The sequence below is a fragment of the Callospermophilus lateralis genome, chromosome X (assembly GCF_048772815.1).
Source record: "Callospermophilus lateralis isolate mCalLat2 chromosome X, mCalLat2.hap1, whole genome shotgun sequence".
Classification (NCBI taxonomy): domain Eukaryota; kingdom Metazoa; phylum Chordata; class Mammalia; order Rodentia; family Sciuridae; genus Callospermophilus; species Callospermophilus lateralis.
The window spans coordinates 113,887,969-113,901,897 of NC_135325.1; the positions used below are offsets into that span (position 1 = coordinate 113,887,969).

The following is a 13,929-nucleotide window of genomic DNA, read 5'->3' on the forward strand; positions in this document are numbered from 1 at the left end:
AAAAAACATCATTCTGGTGTGGGATGCTGATGGAAGAAGAGGATATGAGTGTGGCTGCACAGTGGGCATATAGGTTACTTTCTTTGCTTTCTGTTAAATTCTGCTATGAACCTGAAATTGCTCTAAAAATAGTTGATTAATTTAAAAACTCATACTGAGAACCAAAAAGATCTGATACGGACAAGTCTAAAATGCTGACAGGGGTCCTTCTGGGTAGTAATAAATAATGACTGGTTTTAATTTAAAAAATGAACTGCCTGGCATCTTAAAAATATAATAGTACTGTGGAACTCCCATACGTTGCTGTGGGAATGTAAATGATACAGCCACTATGGAAAACGGTTTGGTGGTTCATTAAAAAGTTAGCCATAAAATTACCTTAAGACCTAGCAATTGTCTGCTTAGGTACATATCCCAAAGAATAACAAATACATGTCAAACAAAAACTTGTCCTAGAATGTTCTTAGCAGCAATATTCTAAATAGCCCCAGGGTAGGAACAACCCAAATATTCATTAGCTATCATAAATAAACTGTGGTATATCCATAGTGGAATACTATTTGGCCATCAAAGAAATGAATTGTTAATACATGGTACAACACAGATGCATCTAAAAACTATTATCAAGTGAAAGAAGCCAGATATAAAAGGCTACATAGTATATGGTTCCATTTATAAAAATTATTAAATATGTAAGTCCATAGAGACAAAAAGTTGTTTTCCCAGGGCTTGGGTGGAGGGAGAAATGTGGAATGACTATTTAATAAGTATGGGGTTTCATTTTTGGTTGAAGAAAATATTCTGGAACTAGATAGTGTTGATAGTTGCACACCATTGTGAAAGTTCTAAAGGACACTGAATCATACACTTTAAAATGTACATTTTGCCACAGTAAAAAAAGGAAACTAAAAAATACCTTAATTTTTTCACTTTCTTTTTGCACTCGCTTTGCATTTTCAATAATGTAAACAGTGCTCTTGTTGACTTCATTGTCAGCTCTGTGTCTCAGCCAATCCTCATATCCCTAGAAGGATAAAAATAACTATATAATCAAGTTCAAACAATAAAGTAAACTGTTAATAAATCCGTATAATCCTCCCATGAATCAACAGCAGATATTCAAAATTACTGTATTAATTTCAACTCAGAATGCTAAAGAGATAATGATGCATATTTTAATGGCAAATCTAAGACACTTTTTTTTCCCTTTGTGAATTCAAGGCAAATACTCTACGAACTGGAGATATATCCCCAGCCCACACTTTCTTTCTTTCTTTTTAATATTTTTTAGTTGTAGATAGACATTACCTTTATTTTATTTTTTTTATGTGGTGCTGAGGATTGAACCCAGTGCCTCACATGTGCTAGGCAAGTGCTCTATCACTGAGCCACAACCCCAGCCCCATAAGACACACATTCAAACTACCCCATAGGTAAATAGCTTTATGGTATTAAAAATTTCCTCCATTATTCAGATAAATATTAAAAGAAACGTGGACATTAGAGCTTTGATATTCTTTATCTGGAGGATTAAGATTTATTCTTTTATTTCTACTCTTATTCAAATTAATGTTAAGTATCTCCACATTTTTAATATGAGAAAGAGCCATTTGAGTTTTTATTTTCTTGTATACCTAATCTTTCAATATTTTGTAGTAGACTGTTGGGCTGATTACCTCCAAGGAAATATTATAATTCTCTTCCACAAGCCGAGAATAGTAAAAGCAAGTTAGGATTGGTTTGGCAGAGAATCCACTATAAATTGTAGAGATTAACAGCTAAACTTCTCTGCTTAGTGAGAAAATGAAACATGGTGCTCAGTTTTTTAGGGTTAAAAGTAATCAGAGAGTGCTGAAATTCAATCATTAATGTGGTAGCATTAAGAGATGATCCTGGGGCTGGGGTTGTGGCTCAGTGATAGAGCACTCCCCTGGCATGTGTGAGGCCCTGGGTTTGATCCTTAGCACCACATAAAAATAAACAAATAAAATAAAGGTATTGCATCCATCTACAACTAATATATATTTTTTCTAAGAGATGGGTCCTTTATATCATTAAGTCATGCCTTGATGGATTGGATGAGGATCCTTACAAAAGGCTTGAAGGAGTGGATTCACTCTCTTTTGCTCTTCCCCATTTGAGTACACAACATTCCTCTATTTTGACTGTTTCGCCCCTTCTGCCTTGTGAGGCTGCAACATGAAGGCCTTCACCATACCAGCACTTTGATCTTGAACTTTCCAGCCTCCAGAAGCAAAAAATAAATTTTTTGCTTTTTGTTGTTGTAATAATGTCTGTACTTTTTTTTTTTTTAAAGACAACTGAAAATCTCTTGATCACCTTCTTTTCCTTGTCTCTTTTTATGAGAAAGCTAGTCTATCACTTCATAGGGTATATTCTGCAATGGTGGTGAAGAAAGAAAGGCCCTACAATGAAGTAGTACTGGGAATAGAATGAAATCTGTAAAAGCCTTTGAAAATCATACATGCTATTCTTAGAACCAGTAATTTTATGACATTAAAGAAAATAATCCTAACAGCCTGAGGAAAAGAGCATTCCAAGTCTTTATTTAGCAACCAAACACTTGATAAAATATTCTTACAGTTCTTGGTAGGCAAGATACAAGACCAGATAACCCCAAGAAGAAAGGTAATCTTATTCCTAATACTGTTAAGTTGACCTTCATTCTGCAAGTCTCCATGGGGTACTTTTTAAAAGCACTTTCAAAAGTACTATCTAAATGTATGTTTTTAAATAATCAGATCCTGTGGACTGTTCCAGTACATGATAAATACTTTTAACCCACCCCTTCACCTCCAATTTCTTGTTCCATTTTCAATTTCATAGGCAAGTTTGGTACTAGCAAACAAAATGCTCAAAAAAGTCCACATCACCATCTGTGGCATCTCATCACCTCTGACTAGAAGTAGGAATAAAAGCTCTCTTTACCCATCCATGCCTTTTAGCACCATCAGGAAATTATAAAATTCAAATATTTGTACCTAAAGTCCTGTGCTACAGGCTACGGTGACAAAAAAGAAAAAAATCTACTGGCGTGGGAAATTTTCATTCAGACTTACTACACTAGAACAATTAATCCATGATAAAAACCCGCTTCCCATTTCCCAACTGAGCTATATCTTCTACCCACTCTTTTATTTTCACATACCCACACACAGAAATAGAGGAAGAAAAGAGCAAATAAATTAAGGATGTGCCTTATTATCATTTAACTAGGTTTTCAATGGGAACTAAATATAAACTAAATCTATCAAGGTACTGCCCACAATATATAAATATGAAAACGAGCCTTTGACAATGAAATTCAAATCAACATAGACTGAAATGCAGACATAAATGTAAATAAGAAAGTTACCTGCTTGATGGCTGTAACAGTTATAACAAAGAAAAGTGGAAGTCCACTGGTAACTGGGCTAGTTGGTGTGTCTACTGTGACCTAGGTGAAGAAATTAAATTGAAAGTAAAATGAAAATTAGCTATTAATTCACATGCAGCACTTACATGTTGTAAACATTTCAGACAGAAATGCAGACAAAACACATTCCAGTAGCAGAGTCAATGTTAATTTTCATTAAAACAATCCACATATCAGTTAGTTTTAAGAAACTTGGTCCTTTATTGAAATACATCCATTTATTTACCACCTATCTGTTGAGTAGCACTGTGTCGGTCCCTGTGCTTCAGCTAGTTTCTAGAGATCCTACTTTAAATGAGATAGAGACAAGTCCCTGCCTTCATATAGCAGAAAGCTCACAGGGAAAATCAGACATTAAAATAAGAGTGCAGATGGTGAAATCTGAAGGGGAAATCAAAGTTAACTAGATCAAAGTTGGTTTTTCAGGTACAGCAAACAGTATATACAAAGTCTCTATGGTAGGAGGGAGAAGAGCATATGTAAGAAAAAATAAAGGAAGCCATTAGCAAGAGAAAGTGTGGCATGAGATGAAGCTGGAAGAGGAAGAAGGGGCCAGACTGTGCAGGGTTGGCTAGGCCAGGGTAAGCTGTTTATTCTTCATTCTGTGAACAGTACAAAATCCTTGAAGGTTTTGGATAGGGAGATGTCACATGAATAGAACTGCATCTTGAAAAGATCACTCTCCATGCTTTGTGTATGATAGATTAGAAAGAAACAAGAGTAGAAAGACAGAGTCCATTTGAGAGGCCACTGCTATTATCAAATGAAAGATGATGGCTTGGATTTCAGTGGAAACAACAGGCATGAAAAGAAGTAACAGAGATATTGATGAAAATACCAAAACTGGTAAGGAACTAGATGTAAGTATTGATTAAAGATGTCTGCCAAGAATCTGGTTAACATGCTTGTGTGGATATTGTCATTCACTGAAATAGGATATATTGAAAGAGAACTAGATTTGAGGGAGAGAGATCATGACTTCAGTCTGCTCTCACAACTCACTGACTCTTATCTCCAACCTCCAGCCAGGCCTGCCTCTGCCACAAAGAAGTGTACATAAGAGGTTTTTACATGGTTCCATGTCTTTATGTAACCTCTTGTCTACTAAATCTTCAAGGCTCAGTTTGGATACTAACCTTCCTTTTGAAGCCTTCTCAAGCTCCTCTTGGGTAGGGAAAAAATCGTAACTCCTACTGTATACTCATACCATTTTGATCATTCACATAAATGATCCTTACTACATTAAGCAAATTCATGACTGTCTTCTCAGCAATAAAATTCCTTAAGAGTAGAAAAGTCATAGCTTGATCTTCATCATAGCTGCAATCACTTTTGTTGTCTGGACTGCTATATAGCACACAATAGGTGCTTGGTACACATTTACTAAATGAAATTGAGAGGTACTACCCACCAAGTAGAATGACTCTTATAAGCAGAATCCACTATGTTATTTATTTTAGGTCTTTAAGACATCTGACTGTGGTTCTTAAGTACCTACTTTTCAAATATTCCATCATTTGTATTCAAATTGGCTCTTTTGTATATTATGTCCCAGACTGGTTTTAAGTAGCAGGGCTAAACTCAATTATAATATCATAGACTCAAAGCCTAAAAGTGGATGAACAGAACCACTTAACATCAACAAGTATTTGAGCAATTTCATTGAAATTTTTTGGCTTTATTTAAAAATGAGACAAGAAAAACACAGCACCTTTAATGTAGTAAAATTTTTCAGAGGTAAATACGGTGACCGAAAGAGTTTAAGAGTTTATAGACTTAAAGACAGAAGACACACAATTTAAAATTCTAAAATTTAAAATGAAAAAGCATAGTAAGAACACAGAAACAGATCACTCTACTAGGCTCTCATGCTTCAAGGGAGTAAGTGAATGAGGCAGAGCAAAACTGGTAATTATGATGATAAGTGATTAAGTTTTCAATTAGGCTGGCACTGATGTTTAACAAAATAAAACTATTAATGTAAATGAATTTTGATTTTCATGTATATCAACTTGTTTAATGATGATATATATCCTTCTTGGATGAACAAATATATGAAATTAATGAAAATTTAAAAGAAAGAACAATGAAATAAAATCTCCATGAGTTTCCTAATAAAGATGCAACTTCAAAAATCATATAAATCTTTAGGTAATTATTTCTACTTTAAAACTGCTATTATAATCAGTTTTGGAACATCTTTGTTTTTAATCACAGGGCATAAGGTTAGAAATTGTTTGAATCAATGAAGACTCTCAAATTCTCAATGTTGAACAGTTGTTTGTGGAGTTCTTACCTGTACAAGGAAAATGATGAGAAAATAAAAATTTGCAATCCTTCTAAACTGTTCAAACAGGTTCTTTGGGAGGAAATTCCAAAGTGTATACTATAAGCAAGCAAGAAAAAAAATATTAGAAAGGAAAGTTGAAAAATCCTAATAGTAAGGACTTATATGGGTCCAGGTCATCCTGTAAACTGATATTTAGTATATACAACACTTTGAAACCCAAAGCTCACACATATGCCTAAGAATATAGTTAAAGGTATATTATATAATTTTTTTCACAAATGAAGTTTCATTATTAGCATTACAATGGCCATTTAGTTTCATACTTTTGGTTTATCTAAGCCAATCTAAAATAGGTTCCTTATTATATGCTCTCAGATTATCCTATAGTGATACTTCCTTGAGGGTACTCATTACAGTGAATTATAAATGTATACATTTTTTAATTTAAGTTTATCCCTCAATAGACAATGATTTCTATGGAGTAGACTGCTCATCTGTCTTATTTACTAATTTTCCCCCAACACCTAGCACAGTACCTGGTACAAATAGATTATTTGAATAAATGAATAAATAAATTCCCATGGCTTCATTAATCTTTGGAGTCTTGAACATTATTAGAGATAAAACCATCCTTACCAGTACCTCCCGTCTTCATGACAGCTGAGGAGATGTACAGACACATAACACTGAATCATACAGGGCTGTCACTTTAAACAATAGCATTCTACCCTTGGGTTTTTGTAAAGTTTTCAATGCCAAATTCTACATGGAGAGAAGGACAGAATGACAGAATTTTTTGGCCAACTATCAAACCACATATATTTTCTCACTGATACTTTAAGCTCAAGGACTAGGTCATATAAAAGTCACCTTAAGAAATGGGACTTTATAGATATATTTTTTGAATGTTTTATTTATTTTGAGACAGGGTCTTATTAAGTTGCTTAGGGACTTACTAAGTTGCTGAGGCTGGCCCCTAAACTTTCAATTCTTCTACTTCTGCCTCCCAAATTGCTGGGATTACAGGCATGAACCACCATGCCTGATTCTAGATATCTTAATAACAACCAGAACCTAGAAAGTAATGATTCTTAACATAAAAGGCTAATTCTAGACTTGAAACATCTCCACATCAATTATTTGCATAATATGAGAACAGATCCATTAATAAGGTGAAAAGCCAGTCACAAAGCATGATACAAGGAGAAACGTACTATTTATAGTTTTCTAATTAGAAATGCAAATAATTAGGAAACTATTTTTTATATGTTCTCTTCTCTCCTTCATCAGGGCATTAGCTATTTAGACCTCAGGGTGCCATAAGTTCCCTCATCAAAGGTGCCTAGCACAAAAAACAGATTTTTTAATTAAGAAAAAAAAAAAAAAACTGCTGTGGTGCTAGGGATGAGACCTAAGGTCTCACACATTCTAGGCAAGTGCTCTACCACTGAACTATATCCTCAATGCCCCTTTAATCAATAAATTTTGATTAAAACTTGTGCCTTGACCGTTTACTAACTTAACTAAAAGGCAAATTAAGATTTAATCACACCTTTTTATATTGTAAATATAATATAAATATTTGTAAACATAACATAAAATGTAGTATTATAACAGAGACAAGGAGAAACCTACTTTTTAGAGTTTTCTAATTAGAAATGAAATTGCATCAGAGTCATGTACACCAAATTATTCAAACTGTTTATCTAAAAAGTGGACTCTCAGGCTTATTGAGTTGCCACCAACCATAAAAATATGTTAATCACAGCAAGAAAATGTGAATAGTAGTTGTTTAAAATACAATGAAAACTGAGGGTTTCTGTCATAAGTTTCTTTTGAACTTATGACAGAAACACAGGGACACTTAACCACTGAGCCATATCCCCAGCCCTTTTTATTTTTTATTTTGAGACAGGGTCTTGCAAAATTGCTTAGGGCCTCCTTAAGTTGCTGAGGCTACTTTCAAACTTTTAATCCTCCTGCCTCAGCCTCCTGAATCACCAGAATTAAAGGTGTGTGCCACCACACCTGATGTAAATTCTTGCAAAGAAACCAGGTGCCATGGCCCATTCCTATAAACACAGCAGCTTGGGAAGCTGAAGCAGGAAAATCCCAAACTCAAGGCTAGCCTTAGCCACTTAGCAAGGTACATTAATTGCATCCATAATTATTTTTTAAAAGGGGTTTTGAATGTGGCTCATTGGTTAAGCAGCCCTGGACTCAATCCCTGGTATTGCCCAGGGGTGGGGGAGGGGGGAGAGTGGGGGGGAGGGGGGAGAGTGGGGGAGAGGGGGGAGAGTGGGGGAGAGGGGGGAGAGGAGGGGGGAGGAGGGGAGGGGGGAAGGGAGGGGGGAGAGGGAGGAGAGGTAGAAAGAGGGGGAGGTAGAGGGGGTTAGGAGGTAGAGGGGGGGAAGGAGGGAGAGAGGGGTGAGGGAGGTGGAGAGAGGAGAGGGAGGTAGAAAGGGGGTGAGGGAGGGAGAAAGGGGTGAGGGAGAGCAGGGGGGTGAGGGAGGGAGAAAGGGGTGAGGGAGAGCAGGGGGGTGAGGGAGAGTGGGGGTGAGGGAGAGAAGAGGTGAGGGAGAGAAGGGGTGAGGGAGGGAGGGGGAGAGGGAGGGTGGAGGGAGGGAGGTGGAGAAGGGGGAAGGGAGGTGGAGAAGGGAGAAGTGAGGTGGGGAAGGGAGGGAGGTGGGGAGAGAAGGAGAAAGGGGGAGAAGGGGGGAAGGGAGGGAGGGAGAGGGGTGAGGAGGAGGGAGAGAGCGGGAGGGAGGGAGAGGGGTGAGGAGGAGGGAGAGAGCGGGAGGGAGGGAGAGGGGAGAGGGGGGAGGAGGAGGGGGAGGAGGAGGAGGAGGAGGAGGAGGAGGAGGAGGGAGAGAGCGGGAGGGAGGGGGAGAGAGAGAAGTAGAAGTAGAATAAATTCCGTTGATGATTTTGATTTTTTTTTTTTTCTGATACGAGGGATTGAACCCAGAGGGACTTAACTTACTGAGCCACATCCCCAGCCCATTTTTAAATTTTGAGCCACTGAAGCAAAGCCAGTGGAGGCACCAGCCAGTTTGCTGCAGAAGAGAGTGGTAACATTAATAGATTAAAAAATACAGCAGACAAACTTGTCTGAGAAAAACTGTAGAATACCAAAACAGTTTGAATTTAGCTGAATCAAAGGTTGTACAGCAAGCTGGGGTCTAAAAAGTGCTGTGTTTCTCAACTGGCAAGTAGAGAGCTGAGGTGGGGAGCCATCTTGAAGATCTACACTGTAGTTTGCTGCTGCAGGAGCCCAGGACATACCAAACTGTCCCAGCAAATGCTTACCATATGCCTTGGATGCACCTATAAGAATGTGATTAAAACAGACACAAAGAAGACTATACCCTAGGGGCTTCAGGTCAAAGATATGGATGGGAGTGAAACTCACTTTCCCTTTGACTCTGATGACTCACATGACCAGGTGGAGAAGGTCAGGAAACTTAACAGGTAGATGTAATTACATTCAGACACTGACCCTGGAAGGCCACATTCAAGGGTGGTACAATGTGCCGTTAGTTACCCTCCCCTATGAGTAGAATTCTCAGTAGAATCCTGAGAACCAGGTGCCCAGTAAAGATCAGCATTGGCCCAGCCCTAGAGATACCACCCAAAAAAGTTCCAATGTTCTGATCAGTGCTAAACATCAGCCACAAAAACCTCCCATTAGGAAGTCTGCATCAGCCCTGCTCTGGGAGCGCATGAATCTAGTTTGTCCAGACAAAACTCCAATTGACAGTACTTCCCATTCCCTCCTACCTTATACTAGTGAGAAGGGAAGCTGAGAGCTATTTCAACCAGCTTTGATTCCAGGAGGCTCCAGCTGGTAGTTGCTGAGCAACACCAAAAGAGGAAAGGTTTAATGACCTCCCAGCCTTTGCTTTCTCTAAGTGTTATATAGTGCAAGAAGAAATAAAAGGGCAGTCTGGCATAAGCAGTGAATATCCATCCTTGTCAACATCTTTAACCAACTCAACAGATGCAATGTTTTCAGTAAGAACACCCCACCCTTTTGGTGTTCTTGCTGTGCTGGTTGGTTCATGCCAGTACATTCAAAGCTCAGTTCAGCACATTATATTTTTTGCTTGTTTTAATCTTTATGTGTGTGTGTGTGTGTGTGTGTGTGTGTGTGTGTGTTATTTTGCTTTATTTTATCTGTTGGGTATTAAGATTTCTTATTTCTTTTGTTTTTGTTTCTCTTATTACTCTCTTCCCTTTCTTCTTCTAATAGCCAAATTCTCTCTTGAATATACAAACAGCATAATATGAAAAGGGCTCTTTTTTCAGAGCCATTAGACTTTATAAAGTAGTTGTGTTCCCAGCTTTATCACTAACTCTGTGTGGTGACCATGCCTCTAACTTAATTTCTGTGGGATTAGTTTCTTGTTCTGTAATTCGGCAAGTTGAACAAGATGACATCTTAGGATCTTTCAGCTCTGTAAGTCTGATTCTGAGTCAAAGGTTTACACTAATTGTTTACTTAGATAGCAAAGGATGATTCAATATTTCCATTGAACAGGCTATTTATTCTCTTGAGCATAAGTATGTAAACCTCTGGCTGATGATTAAATTTGTGCCATAGGGTCTAAGAATAGCAGGAAGCAGACATTTTATCCAAATATATTTATATTTTTTCTATAGGCCTATAGATCTGCTCATTAGACAATAGTTTTCACATGTCCTGTTTACATTTTACATGTTGATCTTCCAACATGTTCAATTTCCATTGAACAGGCTATTTATTCTCTTGAGCATAAGTATGTAAACCTCTGGCTGATGATTAAATTTGTGCCATAGGGTCTAAGAATAGCAGGAAGCAGACATTTTATCCAAATATATTTATATTTTTTCTATAGGCCTATAGATCTGCTCATTAGACAATAGTTTTCACATGTCCTGTTTACATTTTACATGTTGATCTTCCAACTAAACAATCTCTTATATATTATTACCCAAAAGAGAAATTAAGCGCATGTTTAAAAATCAAAATATTATATTTTTAAAGGAAAGTATAATTCTGTTGTTTTAGGTCATAAGTGGTTGCAAACACACAAATGTCACCAACATTTTAGCTCTGCCTTGCCAGGCTGCCTGAGGAAGTAAGGGAAAATTTCAAGATCTGTTCTATGCTGTAAGAGACAGCAGTGGGCCAACCATTTACTACCTAACCCAGTCAGCCAGGAGTAAAATTTAGCAAAATAATGCTTGTAGATTGATGACTCCTGTGTACCAGTACAAGAAGTGTTTTTACATATGGAGTATTTACATATGGAGTATTTCACAAATGAGGACACTCAGATCAATTAATTTGGCCATGATGAAAAGCCAGTAAATGGATGGGTCAGGATTTAAATGCAGGTATACAAAAATTCCAGACCAGTGCTCTTAGCATTATGCTATTCTGAAGTAAGAAGATTATTCAAATGGTGACACAGCTATAATGACTGAACTCTCAACAGGTCACAGGTCAAAGCGCATACTGGGAAGAGTGTACCCTTTTACTGAGCAGAATGTACCCATGAATGTATGTGAGAAACAAGATAGGGGAGGAAGGGGAAAAAGAAAGAGATACAAATGAAAGATATACCAGAATAGCACACTCCAAAAAGAATGCAAATCATGTATATCCTAGGCCAGCCAATTTAGGACGCTTTGCACAAGTGAATAATTACTACCCATCCCGCCCAGTTTCAGAGATGAAACCCAAGGCCTCACACATTCTAGGCAAGTGTGCTATCACCGAACCCTACAGCCAGCCCAATAATTACTACTTTTAGCACACTTTAAGGCTTAACATTATATGCACAATCAACAGGCACTGTGAATCATAATGGGAGGCAAGTGAATGATCTTTCAGCTATAATAAAACAAAATGATGAGCTTTAAAAAACTAAGCTATCTTTCGGGGAACACTTACCTGAAATAAAATCTGTATAAGTATATAACCATGTATGAATATATAAATGTACCAGCTTCCTAAGAATAACAAATAATTATGTAAATAAGTACATTATCCATGTGAACATCCACTGAGTTAAAAAAAAAAAAAACTTACCTTAGATGAGACTATTCTATTATCACAAAATCTTTGTGCAATGTAAGCTTCTGTTTCTGAAACTGGATGATTGCCAACAAACACTGTGCGTGTACCAACTCGTTTCTCCTCTCCAGCACACTGATCAAGAGAAAGAGGAAAAAAGTTAATTTTATATCACATTTTTCCATGCTTCTACCAAGCTTAGAATTCTTGTCTAAGCATGTTTGGCTATAATCTGGGGAGAGACAGTAGTAGGGAGAGGAGAAATCCTTGTTAGGAAATTCAAAATCCACTAAGTTTTTAGTTGCTGATTTTGGGAAAATTAGTAAACGTGTTGTTTGAACCCAACACATTGTGAGGCCAACAAGTATAATTCTAAAATGATGAAAGAAAACATCCAAAGGAGTCCAGGGAAATTCTCCCCCAAATACGGCACAGTTCCTAAAAGCAATAAACGATACCTTTACCAGAATAGTAGCTTTGATTCACTGACTGTCTTCTGTCTGCAACCATAATATACAGGATCTAAAACAGTTTACTGATAAAAGCAGTAAAAATTTCCCATAATATCCATTTTTCACCCCAAAGTGAACAAAACTGCAAGATTCATACTTCATTTGGCTTCACCCCTACTCCTGTCTTCTGTTGTAGTCTTTACAATAGATCTGATCCTTATAATGCACCAATTTGAACTATAAAGAAGTCAAGTCCATACATACAATGTAATTTGCATTCTTTAATAGTCATATGGTTGTTTAGTTTTACACACAGCAAGAAGTAGCTATGAAGAAAATAAGGAAGAGCTGCCTTTCAAGCAAGTTCTCAGGTTATTCTATAAGTGGAAAGGAGCAAAGGAGGTAAAGTGTCAGTGAGGCAGGATGTTTCTTGCACTGCTAATATAGATTTCTCTCCTTGATTACAGTGGCCACCAATTGACTTAAAATAAACATGAACTAGTACTTTTCCTGATTCTTAATCATCTATGATTTCTTCTGTGCCAGAGAACATAGAAAGGAAAAGCCAAAATGCAATTTTCCAGGCATATGGTTTTTTTTATGAATTCCCTACATTTCAATGGCATTTACAGAATAAGGCCTAAGTGACCTCCATCTCAATAAATTGGAGAAAATGGATTGAAATTACTATGTTGGTAGAGGTGTGTATGTCTGAGTGCAGATCCTGGCAGTGACTGTTGTTAGATGATGATGATATTGAGGTCTGAAGGAAGCTGTAGAATGACCACTTCTGAGCATTATTCAAAATAGGGCAAAACAGTTCAGGCAGGTTTGCTTTTGGAGCTGCCTGGGGATTGGGGGTGAAGTAGCACGAAGTAGATGACTTTCCCATGCCTGTTTCACCCTAAAATCTGATGAACATGCAATCTCTGGGTTGACTTTTCTACAACTATTTAAAACTGTTTGGTTTACATAAAAATGGCAATCCTGAACTCATGTAAATTCACTATAGTTTTCCACTTGCTTCCAATGTAGAGTGTTAAAACAGTGACATTAGTTTCTTTGATTTTGAACAATACAGTACCATTGCCAGGTAGAGAAACTCCAAGGAGGAAGCATAAAAAAAAAATTCCCATTTGGATGGTACCCAATGTAGTCTAGTGAAAGTGTATGTATGATTCCTGCCACCTCATAAACACATTGTAATTCATTAGTAGAGTCCATCCTGGACTGATTCCCATTCAAATGTCCTTAGAAACAGCATTAAAAAAAAAACTTGAAGTGTTAGCAAAAACTTTCTTTTTTTTTTTGTACTGGGATTGAACTCAGGAGCCCTTAACCACTGAGCCACATCCCCAGCCCTTTTTTTGTATTTATTTAGAGACAGGGTCTCGCTGAGTTGCTTAGGATCTCACTCAGTTGGTTAAGGCTGGCTTTGAATTCACGACCCTCCTGCTTCAATCTTCCAAACTGCTGGGATTACAGGCATGCACCACTACAACCAGCACAAACTCGGTTGTTTTTTTTTTTTTTTAATTTTTCTTTTAGTTGTTGATAGACCTTTATTTTACTTATTTACATGCAGTGCAGAGAATTGAATCCAGTGCCTCACTCATGCCAGGCAAGTGCACTAGCATTGAGCCACAGCCATAACCAAAGCCCCACAAACTCGGTTTTAATGACACATCAC

The 13,929-nt window shown here is 37.4% G+C and overlaps 1 protein-coding gene across 5 annotated transcripts in view; it reads right to left on the reverse strand.

Annotated features, from left to right (window-relative positions):
* Atp11c (ATPase phospholipid transporting 11C (ATP11C blood group)) overlaps positions 1 to 13,929 on the reverse strand; it is a 190,687-nt gene that overhangs the window by 83,536 nt on the left and 93,222 nt on the right. For all 5 annotated transcript variants that reach the window (XM_077106638.1, XM_077106641.1, XM_077106640.1 and 2 more), the window contains 4 exons: positions 11,803 to 11,922; positions 5,733 to 5,822; positions 3,377 to 3,457; positions 917 to 1,024 (listed from right to left, as the gene is read on the reverse strand). In XM_077106638.1, the coding sequence (XP_076962753.1) occupies positions 917 to 1,024; positions 3,377 to 3,457; positions 5,733 to 5,822; positions 11,803 to 11,922 (399 nt within the window). The remainder of the gene's footprint in view (positions 1 to 916; positions 1,025 to 3,376; positions 3,458 to 5,732; positions 5,823 to 11,802; positions 11,923 to 13,929) is intronic.